The sequence below is a fragment of the Ailuropoda melanoleuca genome, chromosome 16 (assembly GCF_002007445.2).
Source record: "Ailuropoda melanoleuca isolate Jingjing chromosome 16, ASM200744v2, whole genome shotgun sequence".
NCBI classification, from domain to species: domain Eukaryota; kingdom Metazoa; phylum Chordata; class Mammalia; order Carnivora; family Ursidae; genus Ailuropoda; species Ailuropoda melanoleuca.
Window position 1 is genome coordinate 5,387,917 of NC_048233.1, and position 24,768 is coordinate 5,412,684.

Sequence of the window (24,768 nt, forward strand, 5' to 3'; positions counted from 1 at the left end):
GGGGAGAGGGAGAGGGAGAAGCTGACTTCCCGCTGAGAAGGGAACCTGACAAGGAACTCAATCCCAGGACCCTGAGATCATGACCTGAGCCGAATGCAGACGCTTAACTGCTGAGCCATCCAGGCGCCTCTCTTGTGTATATTTTTATACTGTCATTTACCACCTCACCTACCCCACTGCATCCCCTTCTTAAAACATGTACTCAGTTACAAGATATTAAGGTGCTCTGTATGGTGCAGTTCAACAGTAAACATTTATTAAGAGCCTACCCTGTATTAAGTATTGATATAACTGATTAATCATCAGGCACCAGCCTGATAAACCAATTTCCTCCGTGTTATTCAAAATAAGTTTGGGGGCGCCTGCTTGGCTCAGTGTTAAGCCTCTGACTCTTGATTTCAGCTCAGGTCATGATCTTGCATTGGGCTTGTACTTAGTGGAAAGTCAGCTTGGGATTCTCTCCCTCTGCCTCTGCCCCTCCCCCACTCATGTTTGCTCTCTCTAAAATAGATAAAATCTTTTTTCAAAGTAATAGCTTGTACTAAAAATTATCTTAGATTATGTTAAAACTGGCCTTGCAAAAAGCAATAATGACCTTTCTGTTGTCAAATCCAGTGTACGTTTTTCTCACCTAATCTTATAGACCCTATTCATCATACATTTTATTTCCTGGGCTCACATGACACTATTCTTTTGTAGTTTTCTCCCTACATGCCTACCTGTTCTTCATTATTTGGCAGCTTTATAACCTTGTGTCACCTACATCCACTCTTTCCACCATAGTGCCCTACTCTGTGTGATTCCATACTTTTCCCCTGCCCTTTTCTTTCTCTTTCTCTTTCTTTTTCTTTCTTTCTTTCTTTCTTTCTTTCTTTCTTTCTTTCTTTCTTTCTTTCCTCCTTCCTTCCTCCCTCCCTTCCTTCCTTCCTTCCTTCCTTTCTTCTTTCCTTTCCTTTCCTTACTTCCTCCCTCCCTCCCTCTCTCCCACTCCCTCTTTCTTTCTTTCTTTCTTTCTTTCTTTCTTTCTTTCTTCTTTTCTTTTCTTTTCTTTTCTTTTCTTTTCTTTTCTTTTCTTTTCTTTTCTTTTCTTTCACTTAGGTGACTTCACACTCCAATGGTCACCTATGTGACAGTGACTGCCAAGTCAGGATTTTTTAGCCCAGATCTTGCTCCACACAAGAGCCTGGTCCATTGATAATCTGATGCAATAAGTCATCAGTAAATCACTAACATCCTTCCTATCCTCCGTGTTTCCCTTCCTAGATTTTCTGTTAGTAAATGGCACCACCATCAACTGGAGGGCCTAGGGCACTTCTGCCCTTCACGTCCAATCACTGAGCTCTCTTCCATTTTGTAAATTGCTGAGAACTGTTCTTCCACCTGCTGTCCCTTACTCTGAAACATCATCACTCACTACTAACAGGCATCCTTGCCTTGATTCTTAACCTACTCTGGCCTACTCTCCATAACCATATTGCCAGAAAGTTTTCTAAAATCCAGGCATGAACACCCCTCTGCTTAAAATCCACATACATACACCCTAGCCTGTTTAGTTCACGAGATATTTCAAATCTGGCTGTCCCCTGTCTGCTTCTTCAACCTGGTCTTATGCGGCCCATATGCACTTTTGACTCTTGCCACACCTAACAGGGCCAACAGGTGATAGATACCATGTGGTCCCCTAGCTCTGGGCCTTTACACTGGCTCTTATTTGCCAGCTTTACATTGCTAATTCCTATTTGGCCTTGAAGACTCAAATTCAACTCAGATCTTTCTAAAAGCTTTTTTCGGATGTCTTGTTTCCTCCATAGACCAGACGATATTCCTCCAGGCCACGCTACTGTGATTCAGCTAGAACTTTTCTTAGTTTTCATGCATTTAAAACCTGATGCAGAGTCAATGCTATAAAAAGTGCTCATCCGATGAATACTTTATATCCAGAACTTTTGCCATGAGCTTCCAGAAACCACAAACTTTTGGGAAGACGGAGGAAGTAGGGATAATTTCATGAGCCTGGGCAGTTCGGTGAACTCTAATCTGCCCATCCTTGGGATATCCTCCAGTTCTACCTGGGGCGAGAGAATCGGAGTAGGGGGGAAAGTGAGGTTTCTTTAGGCTGATCCGAACGGTGGTTTGGGACGGGATCAAAGTCCTTTCTCGGCCCGAGTCACAAAAAGGGCGGCCGGCGTTTCTATAGCGACGGGAGGAGGGCGTGGTCCTCGGCCGGCGCGATCCGGGGCAGGAGCCAGCGCCCCGCAGCGGCCGCCGGGCAGTCTGCGCCAGCCCGATGCAGCTTTTCCCACCTCCTGTCGGCGCCCGAGCCAAGTAAGGCAGCGCGGTGCTCTAGCGGGGCGGAAGGGACCGCGGTGGGGCAGAAGCGTCTGGGGCGACGGGGGAAGAAGGTGGGGGGAGCGGGGTGAAGAGAGGTGCAGAGAATGCAAAATGGCAGGGGAATGTGGTGGGAGGAGAGAGAGGGGCCGGGTGTGAGCGCGGACCGGAGGAAAAGTGCTCTGAAGGGCCGCATCCTCACAACCTGACATCCATATAGTTTGCTCCTAACAGAAAGTTGCATGGCTGACTTCAGCTGAGTGCGCGGTGGGGAGAGATGGATTTTAGGGAACTCGTAAGACCTCTCCTGAAATTGCTTCCAAACTCTGCCCTGACAACGTGGGGCACAAAACTTTATTCCCCCTTATCTTCAGGGAGTGGCTGGTCCTCTTGGAAGTCAAAAGTGAGCCCACAACCCCACGTCTCACGTGGTTGTACTAGGGATGTGGCTGATACCAGCCGGTCCTGGCCCAGTCCGTCCGCTTGCAGCCTCTGTGCTCAGCCAGAGCCCAATGCAGGACAGCTGCAAGCTGAGCGTGGATCGATTGTCGTATGTCCACAGCATCACTTGCCCTCTGGGTAGTACTTGCCACTCTGTAATGCTCGTAGTAACAATATTTTCCTTAAAAGGGGGATGAACAATGCAAAATTTGGATTTTTTTTTTTAATCTGTAGTTGATTTGTGGTACTTGCTATGTTTGAAATGTCCACCAGCCAATTCAGGTCTTAAGCAACTTGTGACCCCTCTGACCTGTTTTAAATGACTGGTGGTCAATAATCTTAATTCAAGCTTTACTGTTAAGGCGTCAGTGGAGACATGGCAAAGGTGCAAAGCCATTTACAGAAAGTTCAAACTATGAAAGGACCAATGTGTCCTTTGCTGCCAGTCTTGCTCAAGGGATTTACATGTGTTAAGTACGTGAAATCTAGGAGTTCCAAGGAATTCTCCAAACCTGGACTGTGCCTAATTGGTTCTGGGACTTATGTCTGTTACTTCCTTTCTCGGTTTTAGTCCTTATCAAGAGGGTAATGATAAACCTGAAAGGAGTCTCGAGTGGTATAACAGCCACTCTTTGACTTTGCCTACTCCAGCTCCATACTGGTATCAGGAACTTGGCTAGAATACACACTATGCAAACTTGTGGAGAATCCAGGGCTGGGAGCCCATGGTTTTAGCTGATCCCAAATCTAACACGAGTGTGTTTTGACAGCTAAAAAGGGCAAATACTGGTCTAGGCTTCATTAATAGAAATATAGTGACCAGGTGAGTGATGTAAAGATCTCGCTGCCTGTACATAATCTAGACTCTAGGAAACCATAGCTGCTTAAAACAAGGTCATAAAAAGCTAGGAAGTAGAGAAGGACAGTCACAACACAAGTTCTGTCTGTCAAGCCTGGATGCTCTATCCTACGAAGATGTGCTTGAAATAAAACTACAGAATGCCTGGGGATGAGTAGGTGCCAGGGAGGCAGAGAGGCACTGTTTTGAATATTCAAGAGCTCTTGGAGTAGAAGAGAGGGTAGATGTGTTCTTCGTTGCTCTGCAGAGGATAGCAAGTATCTGTGGAGGATACGTTGCTCTATATCATTTCTTCCCACCAACATTCGCTGAGCACCAACCATAGTATAAACAGCCAGATGTGAAATGGGTTGCCTGGAAAAACAGTGAACTCCGTCACAGGAATATTCAAACAGAGACTGAATGAAAGCCAGGGATACTCTAAAGAGGATTTCTGCTGGGGTGGGAAAATGGATGAATGGCTCCCCAAACCTCTTCCAGCTCCAAGAATCCATGGACCATGAAGAGTTTCGAAGATAATTGCAGAGGGACCGAGGAGTTCTCTTTGCATCAGTGAGAGTGACTTAAATACATTGGGCACATTATCTCCTGTCCACAGAAATGCAAGGGGAGTCCCTGCCAGTCCTACACTGCCACAATTTCTGCCCCAAATGTAGCTCTCCAGGACATAAAGATCAAGCTGCCTGACAACTGCAATAGAAATACTGAAATTGTAACAGGTAAACCTCAAAAGATTTATTTCCTTTCTGGGCATTGAAGATTGGTGTACATAGATAAGGCATTATGTATAAAATACTATGTATGCAATGATGCTGGCCCACTGTTGCTGGGTCTGCCATGCCCACCAGACCTTGAACTCCTTGAAAGCAAGGATTCTATTCTACTTATCTCTCAGTCCCCCATGCTTAACACAGTCTCCGGCATTCAGATGGTGGTCTCAAATTTTTTGACGAATTAATCTAAACTATCTTAGTTGTCTCTTTCTTCACATTTGTACCAAGAGCTTTCAGCAGACAAGCCATTGTCCTTGTCCCAAGGAGGACTGTAAGAAATAAAATAAAATCCGAGCTCATCATTCCTGCTTCCAAGAGATTCACAATTAAGATGAGATGAAATGTAAGCCCCTAAAATAATTAACACTCAAGTTGTTGACCAAGTGACAAAATGATCTCCACACAAAAGTGCTGAAATTGGAGGAAGGAAATGGATCTAGGCTGGAGAGGTAGGGAAACTGATCTTCATGTAAAATAATATAGGAACTTTTAAATTTTAGTTTCAGTTCTCAAAGCAGTATCACTCTAGCTCTGAGAAGAGTTTATCATCTTTAACCCTTCATGCAGCAGTTATAAACAAGATATAAAACATTCTCATAGTTCGCCACTTTTTTTGAGGATAAAAAGTGGCATTTGTGAAGCGTTGAACATAGGTTACATGCCATGGATTAAATCAAAGCTAGATTGAATGCATTCTGAGGGAAAAAAGGCACAAGATAGTCTCTGATGACCACAGGATTATCCAAAGAAGGGAACTTTTGAAATAAGTCACAACAGAACTTTTCCAATCTGGCAGTATTTAATAAAGTTAGAATCAAAGAAGTTTAGAAATGGAAAATGGAAGGGACATCAGAGGTCCTCTAGTTATCCCGTCACCTGACAAATGGGGAAACGGAGTATAGACAAGGCATATGACTTGCTCAGAATCTATCTGTGGGCAGAAGTGAGACTAGACTCCAAGATGCCTCAACATATTCTTCAGGTCTTCATGTTCTCTTCACCTGCAGAGCACCAGAAGCTAAATAGAGGAAAGAGCTCCACTTACGGCAAAGATGCATGTGGACTTGTACGGTCTCCCATGTCCCTGTGAGGTAGATGGAGGGAGCCTTGGCAGGAAAAATTGTATTCATTCTTACCCCGTGTTTGGATTTTACAACTTTCACATCAAATTGATGTCCAAAATTCTACCAGTTCTGTCTCCCAAATTATTCCCAAGTTCCCACTTCCACTCTGTCCTCACCGTCATGGCCTTGGTTGAGGTCCTCATCAACTCTTGCCCAGAGGCTCAAGAGAGCTTCCTACTTGAGCTCCTCCAAACCTTGTTCCATGGTTTTGCCAAAGAGAGGATCCTAAGTACAAATCTGATTTTGTCAGACTTAGAATGGACCATGCAACCCTTTCTTTATAGTCTAACCACCTCTCTGGCCCTCCACTGGCAAGGTCTGTGTGCTCACACTTTCTAAAGAAGACGGTGCTCTTTCATACTGTTGTGTTTGCACAGTCTAGTCCATCCGCTCTTGACTCCATACATGTCCTGTTTATTCTTCAAGGACAATTCTGCTCTGCTCAGGTGTGAAGGCTTCCTCACCCCCTGCAGTGTGCTCCATTAGCTCTTTGCACTGGCCTCTATTACTGCCCTGATCATGTGCATTGTAATGACCTGTTTTCCATGTGTCTTGCTCCTAGATAATGAACTCTCCTTGAGGGCAGAGGCTATGTCTGGTTTATCAGAGCAATTATCTTGGTGATTAGATTTTGTTTACTTTTGCATAGGAATTTTTTGTATTGTGTGTGTGTGTTAAAATTCATGTTCTCACTTACCTCCCCTAGTTCCACCCCCAAAGGTAACTATTTTTAGTTTATTTTTTCTTTATTCTTCAGTATACCTGATTAAGACATGCAGACATCTTGTTTTCTTCTCTCTTTTTTAAAGATTTAATTTGTTTAAGAGAAGAGAGAGAGAGTGAGAGAGAGAGAGCACTATCAAGGGGGAGGGGTGAAGGGAGAGGGACAAGCAGACTCCATGATTAGCAGGGAGCCCGCTGAGCAGGGAGCCTGACTCAGGGCTCAACCCCAGGACCCTGAGATCATGACCTGAGCCAAAGGCAGAAGCTCAATGGACTGAGCCACCCAGGTGCCTCCATCTCATTTTTTTCTTAAACAACATGGAATCATACATATTGTTCTGTTGTTTTTTTTTTTTAAGATTTTATTTATTTATTTGACAGAGATAGAGACAGCCAGCGAGAGAGAACACAAGCAGGGGGAGTGGGAGAGGAAGAAGCAGGCTCCCAGCGGAAGAGCCTGACGTGGGGCTCGATCCTAGAACTCCAGGATCACGCCCTGAGCCGAAGGCAGACGCCCAACGACTGAGCCACCCAGGTGCCCCCATATTGTTCTGTTTTTATTCAATACATTATAGGCACACATAAAGACTTAGTTCATTTTTTAAAGTGATTGCTTCATATTCTATAATACATACATGCCATATGTTTTAACTTCTCATTACATATAGACAAGTAATTTCTGGTATTTCAAGATTATGCTGTGATAATAGTGGGCGGGACTTTTCTTGAGTCCTCTGAATAATTTCAGAATTGTGATGCTCTCACCATTTATTATAGGGTCTGCAAAAACCTACCAATGGAGTGGTTTGCAGAAGCCAGGATAACATTTGCACTGATCCCTGTTCTGTCGTTGTTCATATATCTTTGGCTCCCTTGGCTCTTGATAGAGTTAGAGGAAGAAAAAGAACTTCAAAGGGACACAAAGCAGCATTCCAGCAGCTGTCTGTTAATGGAACAGGCGTGTAACAGTGGCGTCAGAGCCTCTTAGACTCTTCTATTTACATAAATCACCACTTTAACCAGATTCCATAAACTTAATGGGAATTAGTTTTTCATCTTGCAATGAGTTCATTATTCGTACAGCTCTGCTCTGAATAAATAATGTGCAAGAATATGGCTAAATGAGATCCAGGCATAGCATTTCTTTTTTTTTTTTTTAAGATTTTATTTATTTATTTGACAGAGATAGAGATAGCCAGTGAGAGAGGGAACACAGCAGGGGGAGTGGGAGAGGAAGAAGCAGGCTCCCAGCGGAAGAGCCTGACGTGGGGCTCGATCCCAGAATGCCGGGATCACGCCCTGAGCTGAAGGCAGACGCTTAACGACTGAGCCACCCAGGCACCCCCAGGCACAGCATTTCTATCCATTGTCCCCTTTTCTTTTTCTGTAGGCATTAAGCTATGGAGTAACTGCTAATATATGTATCTTTCAGAGCAAAAAGTGGTTGTGTTAAGAGAATGGTTTACTTTGCAGTGAGCTAGAGAAAATGGGTCTTTTTGTTTGGTGTCCTAAACTGCTGGCCACCTTATTAGATCATCTTCCTTCCTTGGCTGTTGTCTCCCTCTGCCCTGAGCACCCGAGGACTGATGCCAAGACGCCCCCTCTCCTGACATCATCAGCCACCAGGAAGGAGAAAAAGGAGTTAGTAGAGACTCAGCCACTGTTTTTAGGCCTGCCACTTTTTAAAAAAAGTATTTTCATTTATTTATTTTTGAGAGAGAGAGAGCACAAGCAGGGGGAACAGCAGGCAAAAGCAGAGGAAGAAGCAGGCTCCCTGCTGAGCAAGGAGCCCGATGAGGGACTCGATTCCAGGACCCTGGGATCATGACCTGAGCCAAAGGCAGATGCTTAACCAACTGAGTCACCCAGGCGCCCTAGGCCTGCCACTTTTTATCTCCAAGCCTGCCCTGAGTTCTTCCTATCCCTGGATGCAGGGGCCATTACTTATAGTTTGCTCCTACTACCAATGTACTTTTTACTCTTCCTCTTGCAGGACTAACATGGATGCTAAAAAACCAAGGAACTATAGTTTGACAACCTTCCCAATTTTGAAAGCAAGAAAGAAACAGAATCTCCACCCTGGGAAGGTAAAGATCCTTGAATTTCATTTGGGCAGGAGAGGTATCATCATGAAGAATTGGGGACCCAGAACCCAGGAGTGACCATTGTCCTCTAAGCACCTTTGATGACAGGGTGAGGGGAAGTTCCAGAGATGTGGATGGACTGGGCTGGTTGGCAGACCAGGTCTGGGTGGGCTTGGAGGGACATTGGCTGCAGGGCCAGAGTGTAGTTGCAGAACTCCAGGACTGCAAGGCCTTCATCGAACAGGTGGCTTGTGTTTGAAGAGGCCCTGGACTTGCGTCTCTTCTACGATATCTTGTATTGTGCTCTGTATTTCTGGAACCACACCAGACGTGTCCCAGAATGGTTCCAAACATTTCCAGAAAAGGTCTGTGTGTTTTGGTTTTCTTTTTTTCCCCTAACACAGACATGGTGTCTTTCTTTTTACCCAGCCTCAAAAACTAGTGAAACCCCACAGCATAAAGGTAGTTTTGTGAATCACCGTCTACAAGATTACTTCTAAATCAGGTGTACTTTTTCATCTAATGCCCTCAGTTTGAATTTCCACACCTGACTCAAAAGATCATATTATTTGGATCTTTGCTCTGAAAATTTTGTGGTAAACTTGAGCCCACGGCATTCAGATTTGACTTTGTATCCTGCTTGTGTCACTAATTGGAAGAGCTGCAGTTCAATAGCCTATCTGAGGCCTGTTGAAAATTCTCCTCCCTGGGTATCACACACCACCTCCTTAAAATTATGACTCTTAGGTCACCTCCTCTAACAGGGTTCCTGATTTAACCTTCACCTTCTCTCCCTCAGCGTTATAACTCATAAAAATGGATCCTAATGCAAAGTCCACTGCCCCCAGCCCTACCCCTGCCATTACCACATACAACAAAAACCATTATTTTGTGATTCACAGGCACAAAAATCTATTAATTCCTAAAACATTTCTTTTGACAAAGCAAAAAATATAAAATATTTGAAAGAGTAAATCTATAGCAAAACAAGACTGTAAGAAAGACAACATTCTGTTAAAATTTAAACATATTATGCAAACAAGATGACCTTGGTCATGACTTAGAAAAATCATCACGAATTTTACAACTTATATATATATATTTTTACCTGCTTGAGCTCATATTATTGGGTGCTTGGATGACTCTCACATGAACTTTAGAGGCAAGTACAATTATTATCCTCAATTTACAAATGGGAAAACTGAGATTCAAGTGGAGTTAAGCAGCCATTGTCATAACCATTGCGTGGCAGACAGAATGCAAACCCATATTCTTAACCACTCTGTTTCACGCTTATTGCTGATAGCGTCAACTCTGTTAAATGTTGCCCTACAAAATTCTATAATATATTTATATTAATTTTAAGGAAAGCATATTCTGCTACAGTTGCTATGATAGGAATTGTTAAAAATAATATAAAAAATCACATTGAAGACAAATTCACTGATGTATTTTTTGTAACAGCCAACAATTGACAATACCATTTAAAAATACTTTCTAGGGGTGCCTGGTGGCTCATTTGGCTAAGTGTCTGACTCTTGATTTCGACTCAGGTCATGATCTCAGGGTCATGGGATCAAGCCCTGCGTCAGGCTCTGCCCTCAGCGGGGAGTCTGCTTGAAATTCTCCCTCTCCCTCTCTCTCTTTGCCTCTCCCCTGGCTCATGTGTGCATGCTCTCTCTCTCTCTCTCTCAAAATAAATAAATCTTTTTAAAAAATAAAAAATAAAAATACTATCTAAACTTATCGCTATTGTCTTTACATTTGTAATTATTCTTATGGGCCCTAAATAAATGTCTTTTCACCATCTGTTCATTTTTCCCAGTGGACTTTTCATCCAGTTGAGCTGAATAGGCCTAAGTAGGGAAAAGCAAACAAGTTACTGTTCTCAGAACATGAAATCTTGAATTTCAGTGAATAGGTATATGATATTAATTGGAGGATGAAAAGAATGAATTATAATGTCTTCACCTTAAAAAACATTGATGATGAGAGTGCTATGGGTCTCAGCATATCAACTGCCCCAAGCAAGTGTTGAAAAAATATTTTAAATAAATTGATAATAATTTATATTTACCTCATGGCATTTAATGCTATAAATTATAACTATGATGCTTACAATAATAATTAAATATTTAAGTATTTTACATATGGATCTTGGTAGTGTTTCATCTAAGGAAGTTTTTAAAATGTTGTTTTTAATAATTGATTTAAGGCAACAGTGTGGTTGTCTAGATAGTAGTATATGATGCTTTAAAAAATGTTCCTAAGTGAAATAAGTCAAGCAGAGAAAGACAATTATCAGATGATTTCTCTCATCTATGGAACATAAGAGCTAGGAAGATCGGTAGGGGAAGAAAGGGATAAAGAAGGGGGGTAATCAGAAGGGGAATGAAGCATGAGAGACTATGGACTCTGAGAAACAAACTGAGGGCTTCAGAGGGGAGGGGGGTGGGGGAATGGGATAGGCTGGTGATGGGTAGTAAGGAGGGCACGTATTGCATGGTGCACTGGGTGTTATACGCAACTAATGAATCATCGAACTTTACATCAGAAACCAGGGATGTACTGTATGGTGACTAACATAATATAATTAAAAAAATTTAAAAAAATGTTCCTGTTCATGTGCTAAAACACAGTAAAATATTAAAGAGCCACCTGCTACGGAGAGATCTCCGCAGGGAGTCCTTTGCTTTCAGCTCACCAGGCAAGGTTACAGAGCTCTCACATTGGCTCCCAGTGACATAGGATCTCTGTGCACTTGAGGAAAATGGCCTCAAGTTAGCATTTATCCAAACTGCCAGCAGAGGGAACATCCTCTCTTCTGGACCTCAGTTATCTCAGTGAGTGAGTATGTTGCAAGATGTTTGGCTTTTCTGTAACTCTGCTCAAAGAAAACGTGTTGCCTCGTGGTCCGCTTCTGGGACTGAAGACTCTGTTAATTTAGAGTGTTACTTTACAGTTTTTCTGACAATAGGTCCTGCAGAGCACATCCTAAGCCTTCTGAAAGCAGGCTTTCTATTTTCAGCACTGGAATAACAGGTGCTTGTTCTGTTATTTCTCTTCTATCCTTCCAATCACTTAATTGCTGAAGACCACCTCCTTAGGCAGGCCTTCACTCACCACCCTTTCTAATTATATTGTGTATTTGTTTGTTTACTTGTTTACTGTCACCTTGCCCTCTGGAACTACAATGTCCAATACTGCAGCCACTGGCCACGTGAGACTATGGAGCCCTTGACATGGGGCTCGTCCAACTGGAGGTGTGCTGCACGTGAAAAATACACATCATATTTCAAAGACTTGGTATGAGAAAATGAATGTAAAATACCTTATTGATAACTTTTTATACTTGGGTGAGTTTTGTAGTTGTTAACACCTTGATGACATGGATAACCTTCTTTCTCCATCTGTAAAATGAGGGCATTTGATTACAGCTTCCTTAAGGTGGCTTTCAGCAGTGTAATTGTCCAAGCTCAACTAAACAGAAGTCCAAAAGGGAAATGTCACCCCCAAGATCATGCACTAGGTACATTAGAAAATGTCTCCAAGCATCTGGGCTTTCAGGCTCATGCTCTTGCCCCTCCTTTAAGCCCTAAGGACAGCCAGGCTCTTCTTCCTCCACCTTCACCAGAGACATAGCCTAGTGGGCAGGACTCCAGAGAGGACACTGCATGAGTGAGATGACAGTGGCTGGCCACGTTCACTCTGCTAATGGGTCTCCTGAGTCCAGACTTGGCTGTGGGTATAAGCAGGAGGCTACTCTTTTCTGTCCAGACATCTGGGCTTCCTCACATAGCAAAGGGGCTTTCAGGGCAGAATCTTAGCTAGAAGTGGCCGTGGAGAGATGCTGCAATTTGCCTAATATCTGTACAGCGATAGTAGTTTAATGCCTTAGCTGGGGATGTGAGAAGCCTAGCAACTGTCTCTCTCCCAGCTCTCTGCAGTGCTCTGACGGGCCTAATTGTCAAACTTGTTGTGTTCTGTAGAGAGTCCCCAAAGATTTATTTTCTCTCTTCTTGCCACACCCTCTCTCTGCATTAATGCGTTTGTTTTGAACTCTCGGTTGTTCTGGCTTCTGGGAAGGGATTATGGAGCCTACAAGGAGGAAGCTGTCATTTGATATCAGAACATGAGCTTCATCTGCCCACCCAACCTTGATCATGCACTTGGAGTGTTTTTTTTTTTTTAACAGGGAGGAGGAAGAGACAAGGAGGAGCCAGCTTCTGAGAAAATAGAAAAATAGCCCACGAGGTATGATCAAGGCAGGTGTTTTGATGGAGGTGTATGCCTTTCTAAAACATCTGGGTGGCGCAGGGGCAGGAGACCAGGGCAGCCTTGATGCCTGCTGAGAGTCCAATTGCTTTCTTCCCTGAACTTTGCAGATGAGGACATCCAGGGCTCTGTCCAAGGTAATAAGACGAAACAGCGCATCTCGAGGTTCTGTTCTAACTAGCCCTACAAAGAGACTCTGTTATCCTTTAGCTCTTGGTGAGGGGGCAGGAAATATACTCTCCTGTGATTCATGGGTAAACTGTGCATGTTGAGGGTGGGGGCTTGGCATGAGGAGAATGCAAAGTAGGGAAGAGGAAGGAACAGTGCCACCAGGGAGAGGGCACTGACGCAAGACATAGGATTGGAGATTTCACCCTTGTGTGCACTTCTGTCCTCCATTATGACATAGAAGTTATAGGTCCATGTGATTGATGATGAGAATGTGCTCCTGTCTGATAGGGTTTGTGAAGACCTTTTTTCCTAAAATGAACAATCTTTTTATCTAGTTCCCTAGTGCCCAGAAACCTTCTGTGAGTAGAGATTCATTTATTTGCATCAAAACACTTTCTTTTCTAGGCTTTCTCTTTGAAAATGCAGTTACGTTTGAGAAGAGGGCATTGGCAGGGAATTCTCTTATGTGCATTTGCTTATTAGGAGACATTCCTTCCAAAAGGAAGTGCTGGGGAGCAGGACTGCTCTGGTTCCCCTGGAGGGAATCGAAGCCACTAGGAGAAGGAAGTGGAGACACAGGGGAGAGGGTGGACTACCAACCAGGAACAGAGGCTGAAGTCCAAGCTCAGCTGTTTCCCGGATGGCTTAGAGTCATCTTAAGTCTTTGAAGACAAGGACTAGGGCTTCCTGCTCCTTCAGTCTCTCCCTCCTCCTTCCCTTCCTTCCTTTAGCAAATATTTAAGGCTCAGAATTCTGAGATAAGACTCATATCTTTTATTAAAGAATTTTATAGTCTGGCAAAAGAAAGCAGATGTATTCATGAAGATGAATATCTTCATTCTCACATAATTATGCTACCCATGGTAGGAAATCATAGATGACAATCTGCAAGTTTGTGAAAACATTCTCATTCAGTCCTATAAGTGGGAGGTTGTGCTTACTGCAGCCAGCTTGTGTTGAATAATCTAGATTCATAACAAAGGCACCTCCCTGAGACAACATACAAGGAGGCAGCCTTGATTAGAAAGAGCTTATAACTAATCCCACTGTCCCAGCAAGGAAGATGATATGCCCAGTCCCAGCTCAGTCCATGCTCTTGTGACTATGGATGCCATGGATGTTGACACATGGCTAGGCACTGTGGGGACCCCTAAATGAACCAGCAAGAAGGAATACTCTTGAGAAGCCTCATGTTTGTTGCCATAGACTCTTGCTGAGGGGAGATAAGGATTCACAAAAAAATCAGGAAGGATACATAAATATCAAGGACATAAAGGAAAACCAAGTTCAGAATGGGGAGAAATTAATTCCAAAGGACGGGAGGGCATTAGATTGTGGCTCCCATTCTGGCTGTGCATTACTCACTTGGAGAGCTTTATAAAAAATATGGGTTTCTGGGATCCACCACTAGGTAGTCTGGGGTCAGGTTGAAGATTCTGTATTTTAAGAGCTTTTCAGGAAATTTGAAACCCCTGTAATCTGTGATCTGTGCTTAGCATACTGCCTGACACATAGATATCCTCAGTAAATATGGTAAAAATGAATGCATCACTAAGGTCCATCTGAACTCTGGTTCCAGGTATCATCCCAGCTTGGGGAGGCAGGAAGCAGGTGTTCCCGGAAGAATCCTTGAGTCCAAGTCACAGGAATCAGCAACTGGAATAGTTTGGCACCTTTCAGCAATTTGTCCGATTGTTGGGAACATGGGTGGGGGGTGGAGCAGCTGGGTTTCAGCTTTCCCACCTTCCTCTGAATCAGGTTTTAAGCTGAACTCAGCTTTTATTTGAGAAAGATGAGCTGGCTTTTACAAAGTAGTGAGAAGAAATTTGACTTTTTCTTTTGCTGAAAAAAAACAAAAGAAGTGTGAGAACCCAAGAGTCTCCAGTTCAGAAGACAGAGGCATAAGAGAGCTGGAGGAGGGGCCCAGGGTCAAGATTTGAGATACCAGACTTCTGATCAACCAGCCTTGTCACCGTGCACGTTGGTGCAGTGACTGGACCCTCTGGGTCTATCACCCAGTGATGGCGAGCATACCTGGAGACCCTAGGGGAATCCCAAGATTAGAATGTGGGCCTAGATGTGGAGAATCTTAGCAATCTGAGCCCACTTGTGAGCAAAGGGGTCTACCTCCCTTCTTTTGATCTGCACATATAAGAAGTCATAATAAAAAATAAAAATCTATAATAGCAAAAAAAAAAAAAGAAGTTTAGAAAATAAAGGAGCTTCACAATTCAGTTCTGGTTGTTGAGGAGGCCTCCAAGAACAGTGATACACGCAAAAAGGAGCCACGAAAGGGCCCCAGTGGCATCCTCAGATGCCCTGCCTTTTTATCTCCTGGCTCCTCTAGAGGTTTTCTCCAGCCTCAGGCCAGTGCCCAGGTCTTAGATAGCATAGGAATCATTGCTTATGCTATGTACCCCTGTGCATAAAATCCTTTTTATCCTGAGGATTCTAAATTTGGATAGAGAGCTCACGACTATTAGAGATTCCTGTTACACTGGCTCAGAGGTCAGAGAGGGACCACAGAACAGTGCTACGAAGCTCCTGGTCTTAAAGGAAAAAGTCTTTTTTTGCCACCATGCATGCAGGAGATCACACCCTCTTCTTTCTGCCTCCTGGGGATGCTGTGATAGAATGAAATGCTGTTATGGAGCACTGCGTCCCTCTTGAGGAAGCTGCTGGAGACAGACAAGCAGCAAGTTTGTATATTTGTGTGACACACTGGTAGAGGTGTCATGGATGTAGAGGTCAGCAACCCTTGGGGCAGACAAGCCTGGGGCAGCTGGAACCCTGTGTTGGTAACATCTGTCTGTGAGCTGCTTCCTCTTTTTACCCCAAGTTGTCACACAAAGATAATTTTTTATAGTGTGGCATGGTGTTGGGAAGCACTGTTCTGTACGATGGTTCTCAGTGTTGGTTCCATGAGAGGATGAAAGATCCACTCAAGACACTCCCAAGGGTCACCTGAATGTCCTACAGAGAAATGGGACTTTGAAGGTTACATCTTGCCCACCGCCTGAGTCCACACACATTTCTCACATGGCTTATTAGGTGGACTTGGCCCTATCAGTGATGGAGAGCTCACTAGCTCATAAGGACTCACATGCCATTTTTGGACAGCTCTAAGCTCTAGAAAATCCTTCTTTATATTGAGCTAGAAATGACCTCTTTATAAATTCCACACTTTGATCTTATTCTGTCCTTCGGATCACGTAGAACAAGCTTATACTGAGTCATAAGCAACAGCCCTTCTGATATTACCCCTCCCTTCAGGAGTTTTTTTGTTTGTTTTATTAATATACTTATTTAAGAACAGGTTTACACTTGCAGAAAAATTGGGCAGATAATAGAGTTCCTATATACCATCCCATACACCACACCCAGCTTTTCCTATTATTAAAATCTTATATTTGTTGTGGTACTTTGTTGCAGTAATGAACTGATACTGATACATTTTTTTAGATTTTTAAAATTTATTACTTATTTTAGAGAGAGAGAGAGAATACATGCATGTGAGTGTGGTGTGGGACAGACGGCAGAGGGAGAGAGAGAATCTCAAGCAGACTCTCTGCTGAGCACCAGAGCCGGACGTGGGGCTCGATCTTACAACCTTGAGGTCATGACCTGAGCCAACATCACAAGTCAGATGCTTAACCAACTGAGCTACCCAGGCACCCCATTCTTATTTTTTTAAAGATTTTTAAAATTTAGATACTGATACATTTTTAACTAAATTCCACACTTTAGGCAGATTTCCTTGTTACCTAATGTCCTTTGTCCACTCCAGGTTCCTATCTATGATGTCACATTACATTTTGTTGTCATGTCCCCTTAAGCTCCTCTTGGCTGTGACAGTTTCTCAGCCTTTCGTTGTTTTTGATGACCTTGACAGCTTTGAGGCATGCTGGTCACCTATATTGTAGGACGCCTTTCTGTTGGAATTTGTCTGTTTTTCTCATGTTGCCATTGGCGTTGTAGGCTTTGGGAGGAAACCTACTTGAGGGAAAGTGCCTTGTTCATCAATCATATCAATGGCACATACTATCCACCTGGTTTATGGTTGCTGATGCTGACTAGATTACCTGGGTGAGGTAGTGTTTGTGTAGTTTCTCCTGTAAAGTTGCTTTTCCCCCTCCTTTCCATGCTATACTTTTTGGAAACCAGTCACTACGCACCTCTTAAGGAGTGGGGAGTTGTGCTCCCCCCGCCCAGGGTGGAATGTCTGTATAATATATTAGGAACTCTTCTGCATGGGAGATTTATTTCTTCTCCCCTATTTATTTCTTTATTAAATCATTTATTTACATCAGTATGGATTCATAAATATTTATTTTAAACTTTGAGTTATAATCCAACACTACTTTATTTTGTTGCTAAAATTGTTTCAACTTTGGCCATTGGGAACTCTTTTAGTTGGTTCCTGTACCCTTTTGACACACTCTAATCAATTTGGGTTCTTTTTTTTTTTTTTCCAAGCCCTTCCTTACTTTCTGTCACTAGAAGATGCTCCAGGCTCATCTTGTGCATTTCCTGACCCAGTCCTAGAATTAATCATTTCTCCAAGGAGACTTGATTCCTTTTACTGGAGAATGGTATTAGAAACCAAGTTGTGAGTGTTAGGTGTGCTTGTTTCTATGGGGGTGTTATTTCTTTTAGGACCTCTAAAGCTAACAAAGTGTGTCTGTGTGTCTGTGTCTAGGTGTGTGGACCCAAGTGCATGCATTAACCCTTGCGTATACACATATCTATAAATTTTTCTATATGCAACCATTTGTAACTACATTGGGTTAAACATGAGTTCCTACTAATGTCTCCGACTCTAATCCATTATCACATGGTAGTAATGTTGATGATGACCTTGATTATCTATAAATCTTCAATCCAACATGGGAAACCTGGTTCCTGTCATCTACAATCTATTTATTTAGTCATTTGATTCTAGTATATATGTATGGCAGTATCAGAATTGTTAACCTCTCAGACATTTTGTCTTGTTTTATCTTCCCTCATGTTAAACATCCTCGATGCCTTTAACCATTTTAGATTGCACATCATCTTGCTCATTTGCCATCAATTCTGAGTCCATGTATTCCCTTCTCATGAGAAATAACCAAAAAATTGCTCTCCATTTTACAAAAGAGGAGAATTACTTCTAGCAAACACTTACCCTTGGCATATACAAAGCACTGGTTTAAGTACTTTATGCACATGAACTCATTTAGTCCTTATAACAATCCTATGAGATTGGTGCTGTCATTATCTCTATATTACATGAGGAAAAGTTAATAACTTGCCCAAGTTCAAACCACTTAATGAGTAGTGGATCTGGGATTCAAAACTAAGGTCTGATGTCAGGGTTCATATCTGTGATCATTATCTTATGCCACACTGCTGCTATAAGGGTCTTTCTGAAGTACTGCTCTGCATATGTAACACCCAGACTTTCAAACTGTCAGTGGTTCACTATTGGCCATTAGATAAAGACCAAATATCTTAGGTTAGCATTCAGTGCTTTCCACAATCCAGTGTACCCTCTGCTCCAGCTTAGCCATCATAAGCAGTGAAGACCCTCAGAGCATTCCCAGATACTGTTCACCTAATGAGCACACTCTCTACCCTTCCTCCCAGATAAAGCCCAGACTAAGCCACACCCTTTCCACAAAGCCTCCTCACATCCTCCTGGGCAGACTGCATTTGCAGCGATCTCTTCTTTGTTGACACTCATTTGTTCGTGCCCTTTGGTATTTAGTTGTGTTTTGTTAATATACTTTTCATTGGTCTGTCCAGTCTCCCCAATTTGTTCTCAGTGCCAGCTTGTCATTGTTGATGACTATTATAAGTTTTAATCCCTGCAGATTTATTTGATGAGAAGTTGGGACTCCGTGAGATTTGTGATTGCATTATTTGCTCAGATATTATCATTGTCCATTCAATAGACAATCAAATCCTGCATTATTATATGTTAGCCAATCAAATTGGTTTGGTCTAAGGCCATTAGCCATGCTCTATGCACTCCCTTCTCCCTTAGATCATGTCCTTATTCTAGGAGGTCAAGAGGGCCTATTCTATATAGTCCCCATCATTATAGCTCTGTGGAGGGCTTAGGTGTGCTGGGTGATATTAAGTTGAAGTACTGTCCCCAGTTCCTATTTCAGTGTGGCCAGTATACCAAGTTTTACTGGGGTGGGTCTGGCACCAGCAGTGTCTCAGATAAATCTCATTCAGTTTCATAAGAGGGGGCTGGAAGAAGAAGAACCGATGAGTTCTTCTTCAAAGGAAGAACCTAGATTCAAACTGTATCCTGTTTTTATAAACTTTAGTAATTTCAGTGCCACCTGCATGGTTTTTGCCATACCTACATAATGCTCACATTTTTTAACTTAACTTTCAGCCTCATTTTATATAGTAAAGTTATAGGTTTAAAGTGCTATAGTTTTTCAAATGGATATTAAAATAAATGTATGAACATTAGATAACTGTTATCTTGTATCACACACAATTATGTCACATACTTTCATGGTGTGCTTGCCACCCTTTGGGGGACCCAGCTCTGCTGTTTTGGTCTTTTCATCCTAACCTCTTTCTAGATGTGAAGTCTCTTCTGATCAGGTCACTGGTGTTCAGGGTGGACTCCCATATTCTAGTGGGTTCCAATAGGGCACCTTCAGAGCCACTCTGAGGGTAGAAAGAGTCCCTGGGCAAGACTATGGGCAATTTCTTCTCTTTGGAAAGAGCAGCTCAGCTTTCATTTCTTCCCCTGTCCAGGGTGCCTAGTTAAGATTTTATTTGAAGAAAGGGTTCTATGGATTTTTTTAAAGTATGAAAACCATAGGACAAGTCAATCCAGGATAAGCACTGCCAGAAAGACCACTTGTTTGAATATGCACTCATTCATACATTCATCTAGTACTTCTCTAGGCCTCTCTTAGTTCTTTCTAGCTTTGGGATCAAGAGAGCTGGATTCAACTGTATTTTGATTGTTGTAATGAAGCAAAATATGTCTCAATAGTTTGAGATGATAGCATGCTAAACACTATTCCAATACTGTTCTACTTGATTTAGGTTGAGAGTAAGCCTTTGGTTCAAGCCCAGAAGCCATCTTCCAAGCTCAAGAACCTCAGAATGACTCAATTCTTGCCTAAGGTGGGGAGTGATGCTTAGTGTCTTTCCTCTAGGAAAGGTTGAAGGTAGGTGGGTAGCCAGAATAGATTTTCAGCGGCGTTTTTCGTCAACACAGCATAGCTTGATGCATATGCTCTATCCACATCACTATGCCTCATCTCCACACAATTTTCAATGTTGCTATTCACTGACAGACTCCCTCTTTTGTAATCAATCAACCAATGCATGGGAGCAGGGATCCAAGCGAGGTCAAATCAATAGTGTAGAGGAAATGCGAGCTTATGTTGCACCAAGGGAGATGTACATCATATAGTAGGAAGTGCTTCCCCATGTTAGGATGGTAAGATATTGGAATGATGATAATAATGGCTAACACTTATGGAATACGCTATATGAATTGCCTCATTTACCTCACAAAAGCCTTATGAGGTAGATCCCATTTTTGTCACCATGGTAGTGATGAGATAACTGAAGCTTAGAGAAAGAGCTGTGTGACCTATTCAGGGTCTACAGTTGTAGGCAGTGGAGCGGGGATTCAAACCCAGAACTCATCTGCTTGACCACTCTGCTTTTCTCTACAAGAGCTTTGAAAACAGATTTAGGCCGGATTTGGTTCAGACTCATTCTTGCTGTGGCAGGGGAGCTGGGAGAAATGACTCCCTGGAGACATAGAGTTCTTGCCTGAGGCTTCTGCACCTTATCCACTTTCTCCTTATATAGAATCCAAACACCAGCATTACTGCACTCCCTTTTGTGGATACCAAGGGGAAGAAGAACATGGTTAACCTCCCACACATCAGCAACAAAATCTTGCTAAAGCCACCCCTGCTGTATCAGGTGAGTACAAGGCAATGGACATGGCCCTGAGCAGGCAGGTCAAAGACTTTGGTCTGGAACCAAGTTTAGAAAGGCTGAGGATGGTGGGAAAAGCACAATGTCACCTGAAGAGTGGGTTCTCGTCCTGTTCTTACTCTTTACAATGAATGTAAACCTTAGCAAATAAATCACTAATTTTCTTTTATCTTCAAAATGGGCTTTCCATAGGGTTGTCATGAGGATTCATTGAGGGAAAGAAGAATGAAGTGTCTGGTGTATAAATGGTAGAAGCATATGAAATGATTGTTTTCCTCCAATGTCCCCTACGTTTTTTGTGCAAGGAACAAAAGAGATAACATAAGAAAGTGCCAAGTTAAAGAGGTATTATAGACACATAAGTTCAAGGGTTTGTGCCCTTGGGCAAATCACTTTATCTAGTTAGGAAATGACCTTCTCAAGAGCAGTAGTAAAAGAACTGTTCCCATTTCTTCCTGGAGTAAGATATCACTGGGGTTGTCAACTGCATATGGTACTGTGCATGGGTCTCACAGAGAATACTGTGAGTGAGACAGATACTTCCTTTGAGATGAAGACTGAGAAAACCTAATGTCTGATAATTATCATTTTCTCCGTGGAAAGGTAGGAGAAGAGTCTGGCTGGAGGTGGGTGTTCTTGGTCTGATCAATGGTTTGTGGCACCCAGGAGAAGTCTAAGCAGTCCTTAATTTCAAGTTTCTTTGTTTGGATAGGAGAATCAAAGTCACAATCAGATACCAGCCTCTGAACTCAAGGCTTCAGAAATGCCTTTCCATTCAAGCAGTAAAACCGAAGATCCCAAGCCAGAGGAGAAACCACCAAAAAGGCACAAGGTGCCTCTGACAGCGGCAGGTATGCCTTTTGGGAAGGGTATGGTGGGGCTGGTCCTAGAGTCAAGGTGTCATAAGCTGAGCTGAATCAGAGAGGGTTAAGCTCCCAGGTGTTGGAGAAGTCAACTAAGGCAACAAGCCAAAATGATAGTAACAGTAAGCTTCTCATCACTTACTGTGTAGTATAAGCAAGAGGATAAATAGGGGGAAACACCAGTTCCCCAGTGTTCCATTTCCCCCATGAACTGGCACCACTCCAGGTCATATGTATGAGCTCAGTCAGAGCTCACTGCCTAGGGAGTTGAACAAGTCTCCTGTCATTTTACACAGGATGGGGAGGGAGAGGTGGAGGGGAAGAGCCAGGAGTGGAAATGTACTGAGAACTGAGTCAGAGTAGGGCAAGTGTCTTGATGTCTCACTTCTTCCTCTTCATAAAGACATCTTGGCAGAAATACACAAGGAAGATGTCTGAATAGGAGCTCCTGGGTTAGGAATGTAGATGTGTATAAGTGTATGACTGCCCAGGTGAACCTGAGCCCTTTACTGCAACTTTTCAGAGACTTCATGCACTGGCTCTGCACCAATGCTGGTGTGGGGAGGGCAGCTTCCGCATGAACCCTGCCAGGAAACTTTTGTAATTACCTGTGGTTGGGCCTGAAAGATCACACATAGGTTTTGGGCCAGGAACCCAACTCCACACAAGGTTCAGAGATTCATTTGCTATTAGAATTCAAAGGAAGAGAACCAATACCCACTGCACCAACACTATCTGACGCTTGGAGCTCTTTACCCACAGCTTTGACATTGCTGTCCCTTCTCTTCTTAAACAATCTTAGGAACCACCCATGAGGAGATCACTTCAGTCTTGAGCTGGTTCTGCCTTTACAGAGCTCATATCTGCCTCCTTGCTCTCTTAGGTCTTCGTTCTGTCTTCTGGGCCAAGAATATACCTTATTCAGCTTTCACATGACTGCCCTTCACACAGGTCTTGTCTCTCATGTCTTTGTTCCTTCTGGCAGCTTCTTCTCCAGCTCTTCAGCAGTTTGTCAGATAACGTGGTGCCTTCCCCTTCCACCCTCAACCCCCAGGACTGACTCTTAGCACTCTCCAGTTTATCTCCTTAAAGTTTGAATCCCACCCCCCTGCCACCAGATCAAACACCAAACGCCTGATGGGGTCTGGCCAGAGAAGGATAGAGAAGAGCAAACACACGTTTCTTCCTTGCAGCCTGGCTGCAGATTTGAGTGGGAATACTTTCTGGGCCTTTAAAGTTGCACTTAAGTTACCTGCCTGGCTCTGAAGATGTTATGGTTTGCAGACCTTCGTGGGATAAACTATTTGTATATCCTCAGACAATATTAACTTGGAAACTGCTGCTGTAACTACATACTACTGTTGACACTAGCTTTCCTCCTCAAATTTTTACCCATGCTGCTGCAACCCATAGCTTTTGGGGGCTAAATTCTTCTCCCTTTCCCTTCCTTTGTGTTTCCCTCCTGATTTGTACAACACCTTAACATTTATCCTTTATATTTCTGCCCTGTGAGATTCAAGACACATGGTCCTTAGTAAGCTACCTAGTTGATGAAAGGAGTGACTGGCTCATGAGCTAGAAGGGGCTCCATCATCAGGACCCTGGGTAAATCTCCATGTTGCCTCAACTGACAACTATAGTGTCTTTCACACAGAGGCCCTAAGGTTTTTTAAGAACCAGCTATCTTCATATGAGCAAAGTGAAATCCTGGGCTACACGGAGCTATGGTTCCTGGGGCTTGAAGCAGAGAAGCTCCACGTGACTCCTGAGAAGTTCAGTAAAACAAGTTTCGATGATGAACACGGCTCCTATCTGAAGGTGATGGGGGAGTAGGTCGTGGTAACTCCAGGGCCCTGGGGCTTAGGGACAAGTAGTAGTCTGGAAAGGAAAAAGGTGTTTGTGTGTGTGTGTGTGTGTGTGTTTAAAATAGCTTTGGTGATGATACATCTCAGACTAGACATCCTGAAGGAGTCTAGTAAATGTTAAACCAAAGAAATGTCATGTTTAAAAATGGGAAAATAGGCAATTAATATACAAACTACTCTGCTAACAGAGTACTGATTTTTCTCCAAGAGTATTTGGGGTAACAGGTTTACATCCGGGGCAAATTTTTCTGCATAGCCCTTCACCCATTGGAAGGGCTAGACTCCATGAAATAAGATACAGTCTCCCCAACATCCTCTTTTTTTCTCCTCCACACAAGCCCACACATGAACCTCTATTTCATTTTGAATGCCACTTCTCTACAACCAAAAAAGTTCTTGTCACTGTAGTCCCTGGCACCTAGCCCTTGACTCCTTTCAATTTCCCAAAGATGGATCCTAGCAAAGATGGATCTCTCCTTCTCCTATTCCGATTGTATCTCTGGGGTTCGCCAGGACGGTGCCTCTTACCAGCTTGTAGGTGAAATCTGGGCAGTGGAAAGTGTCTCTTTTGCTTCAGAAAGAAATTTCCACTTCTGAAGATGTCAGACATATGATGTTTAGTCCACCAGGTGATTGGGCTGCTGGGAATGTCCTCCCCTGGACATTTCCTCACAACATGGTTACATTTAAAGAAGACAAAATTGGCCTTTGATGGCTTCATAGAAAAGACATGTTTCTTAGGAGTATTTAGAGCTGTGTTTCTCAAGCTTTACTATGCACACAAATCCCCTGGAGATCTTGTTAAAAATGTGGATTTTTCACCATACAGTACATCCCCGGGTTTTGATGCAAAGGTGACTAACATAATATAATAAAAAATATAATTATTAAAAATAAATAAATAAGTATGAATTTAGGCAAAAAAATGTGGATTTTTATCCAGCAAGTGTGGGATGGAGCCTGAGATTTTGCCTTTTCCAAAAATTTTCAGGCAATGCCCATGCTGCTGGTCCTTAGGTCACACTCTGAGAAAGAAGGATTTAGAGTTTCTGGTAAAAATCCTCTATCTAGTGCCCTGGTTCTCAACATTTTTAGGCCAAGGATCCCTTTGGGAGTCTGATATATGCTGTAAGCCCTCATTCCAGAAAAGGCACCCTGAACATACATAAAAGTTTCAAAGAAGGGTGTGTTGCTAATGGATCTTTGGTTAAGAATTTCCAATACCAAAAGATTGAAATTATCCCATGCATATTCTCAGACCACAACGCTCTGAAATTGGAACTCAACC

The 24,768-nt window shown here is 42.9% G+C and overlaps 1 protein-coding gene across 5 annotated transcripts in view; it reads left to right on the top strand.

The window, feature by feature from the left end:
• The first annotated feature begins 2,144 nt into the window (after nt 1–2,144).
• Nucleotides 2,145–24,768, top strand: part of DYRK4 (dual specificity tyrosine phosphorylation regulated kinase 4) — a 43,890-nt gene continuing 21,266 nt past the window's right edge. For 2 of the 5 annotated variants that reach the window (XR_004621341.1, XM_034645581.1), the window contains exons 1-6: nt 2,145–2,325; nt 8,242–8,335; nt 19,841–19,921; nt 20,621–20,737; nt 21,465–21,603; nt 23,270–23,433. Coding sequence is in view for 4 of the 5 variants with exons in the window: in XM_034645581.1 (XP_034501472.1) it covers nt 2,288–2,325; nt 8,242–8,335; nt 19,841–19,921; nt 20,621–20,737; nt 21,465–21,603; nt 23,270–23,433 (633 nt within the window). In the remaining variant the exon portion in view is untranslated. Of the gene's footprint in view, nt 2,326–8,241; nt 8,336–12,527; nt 12,587–12,717; nt 12,745–19,840; nt 19,922–20,620; nt 20,738–21,464; nt 21,604–23,269; nt 23,434–24,768 lie in introns of all 5 variants that reach the window. The other 3 variants (XM_034645580.1, XM_034645579.1, XM_011226483.3) reach the window with 3 other exon arrangements.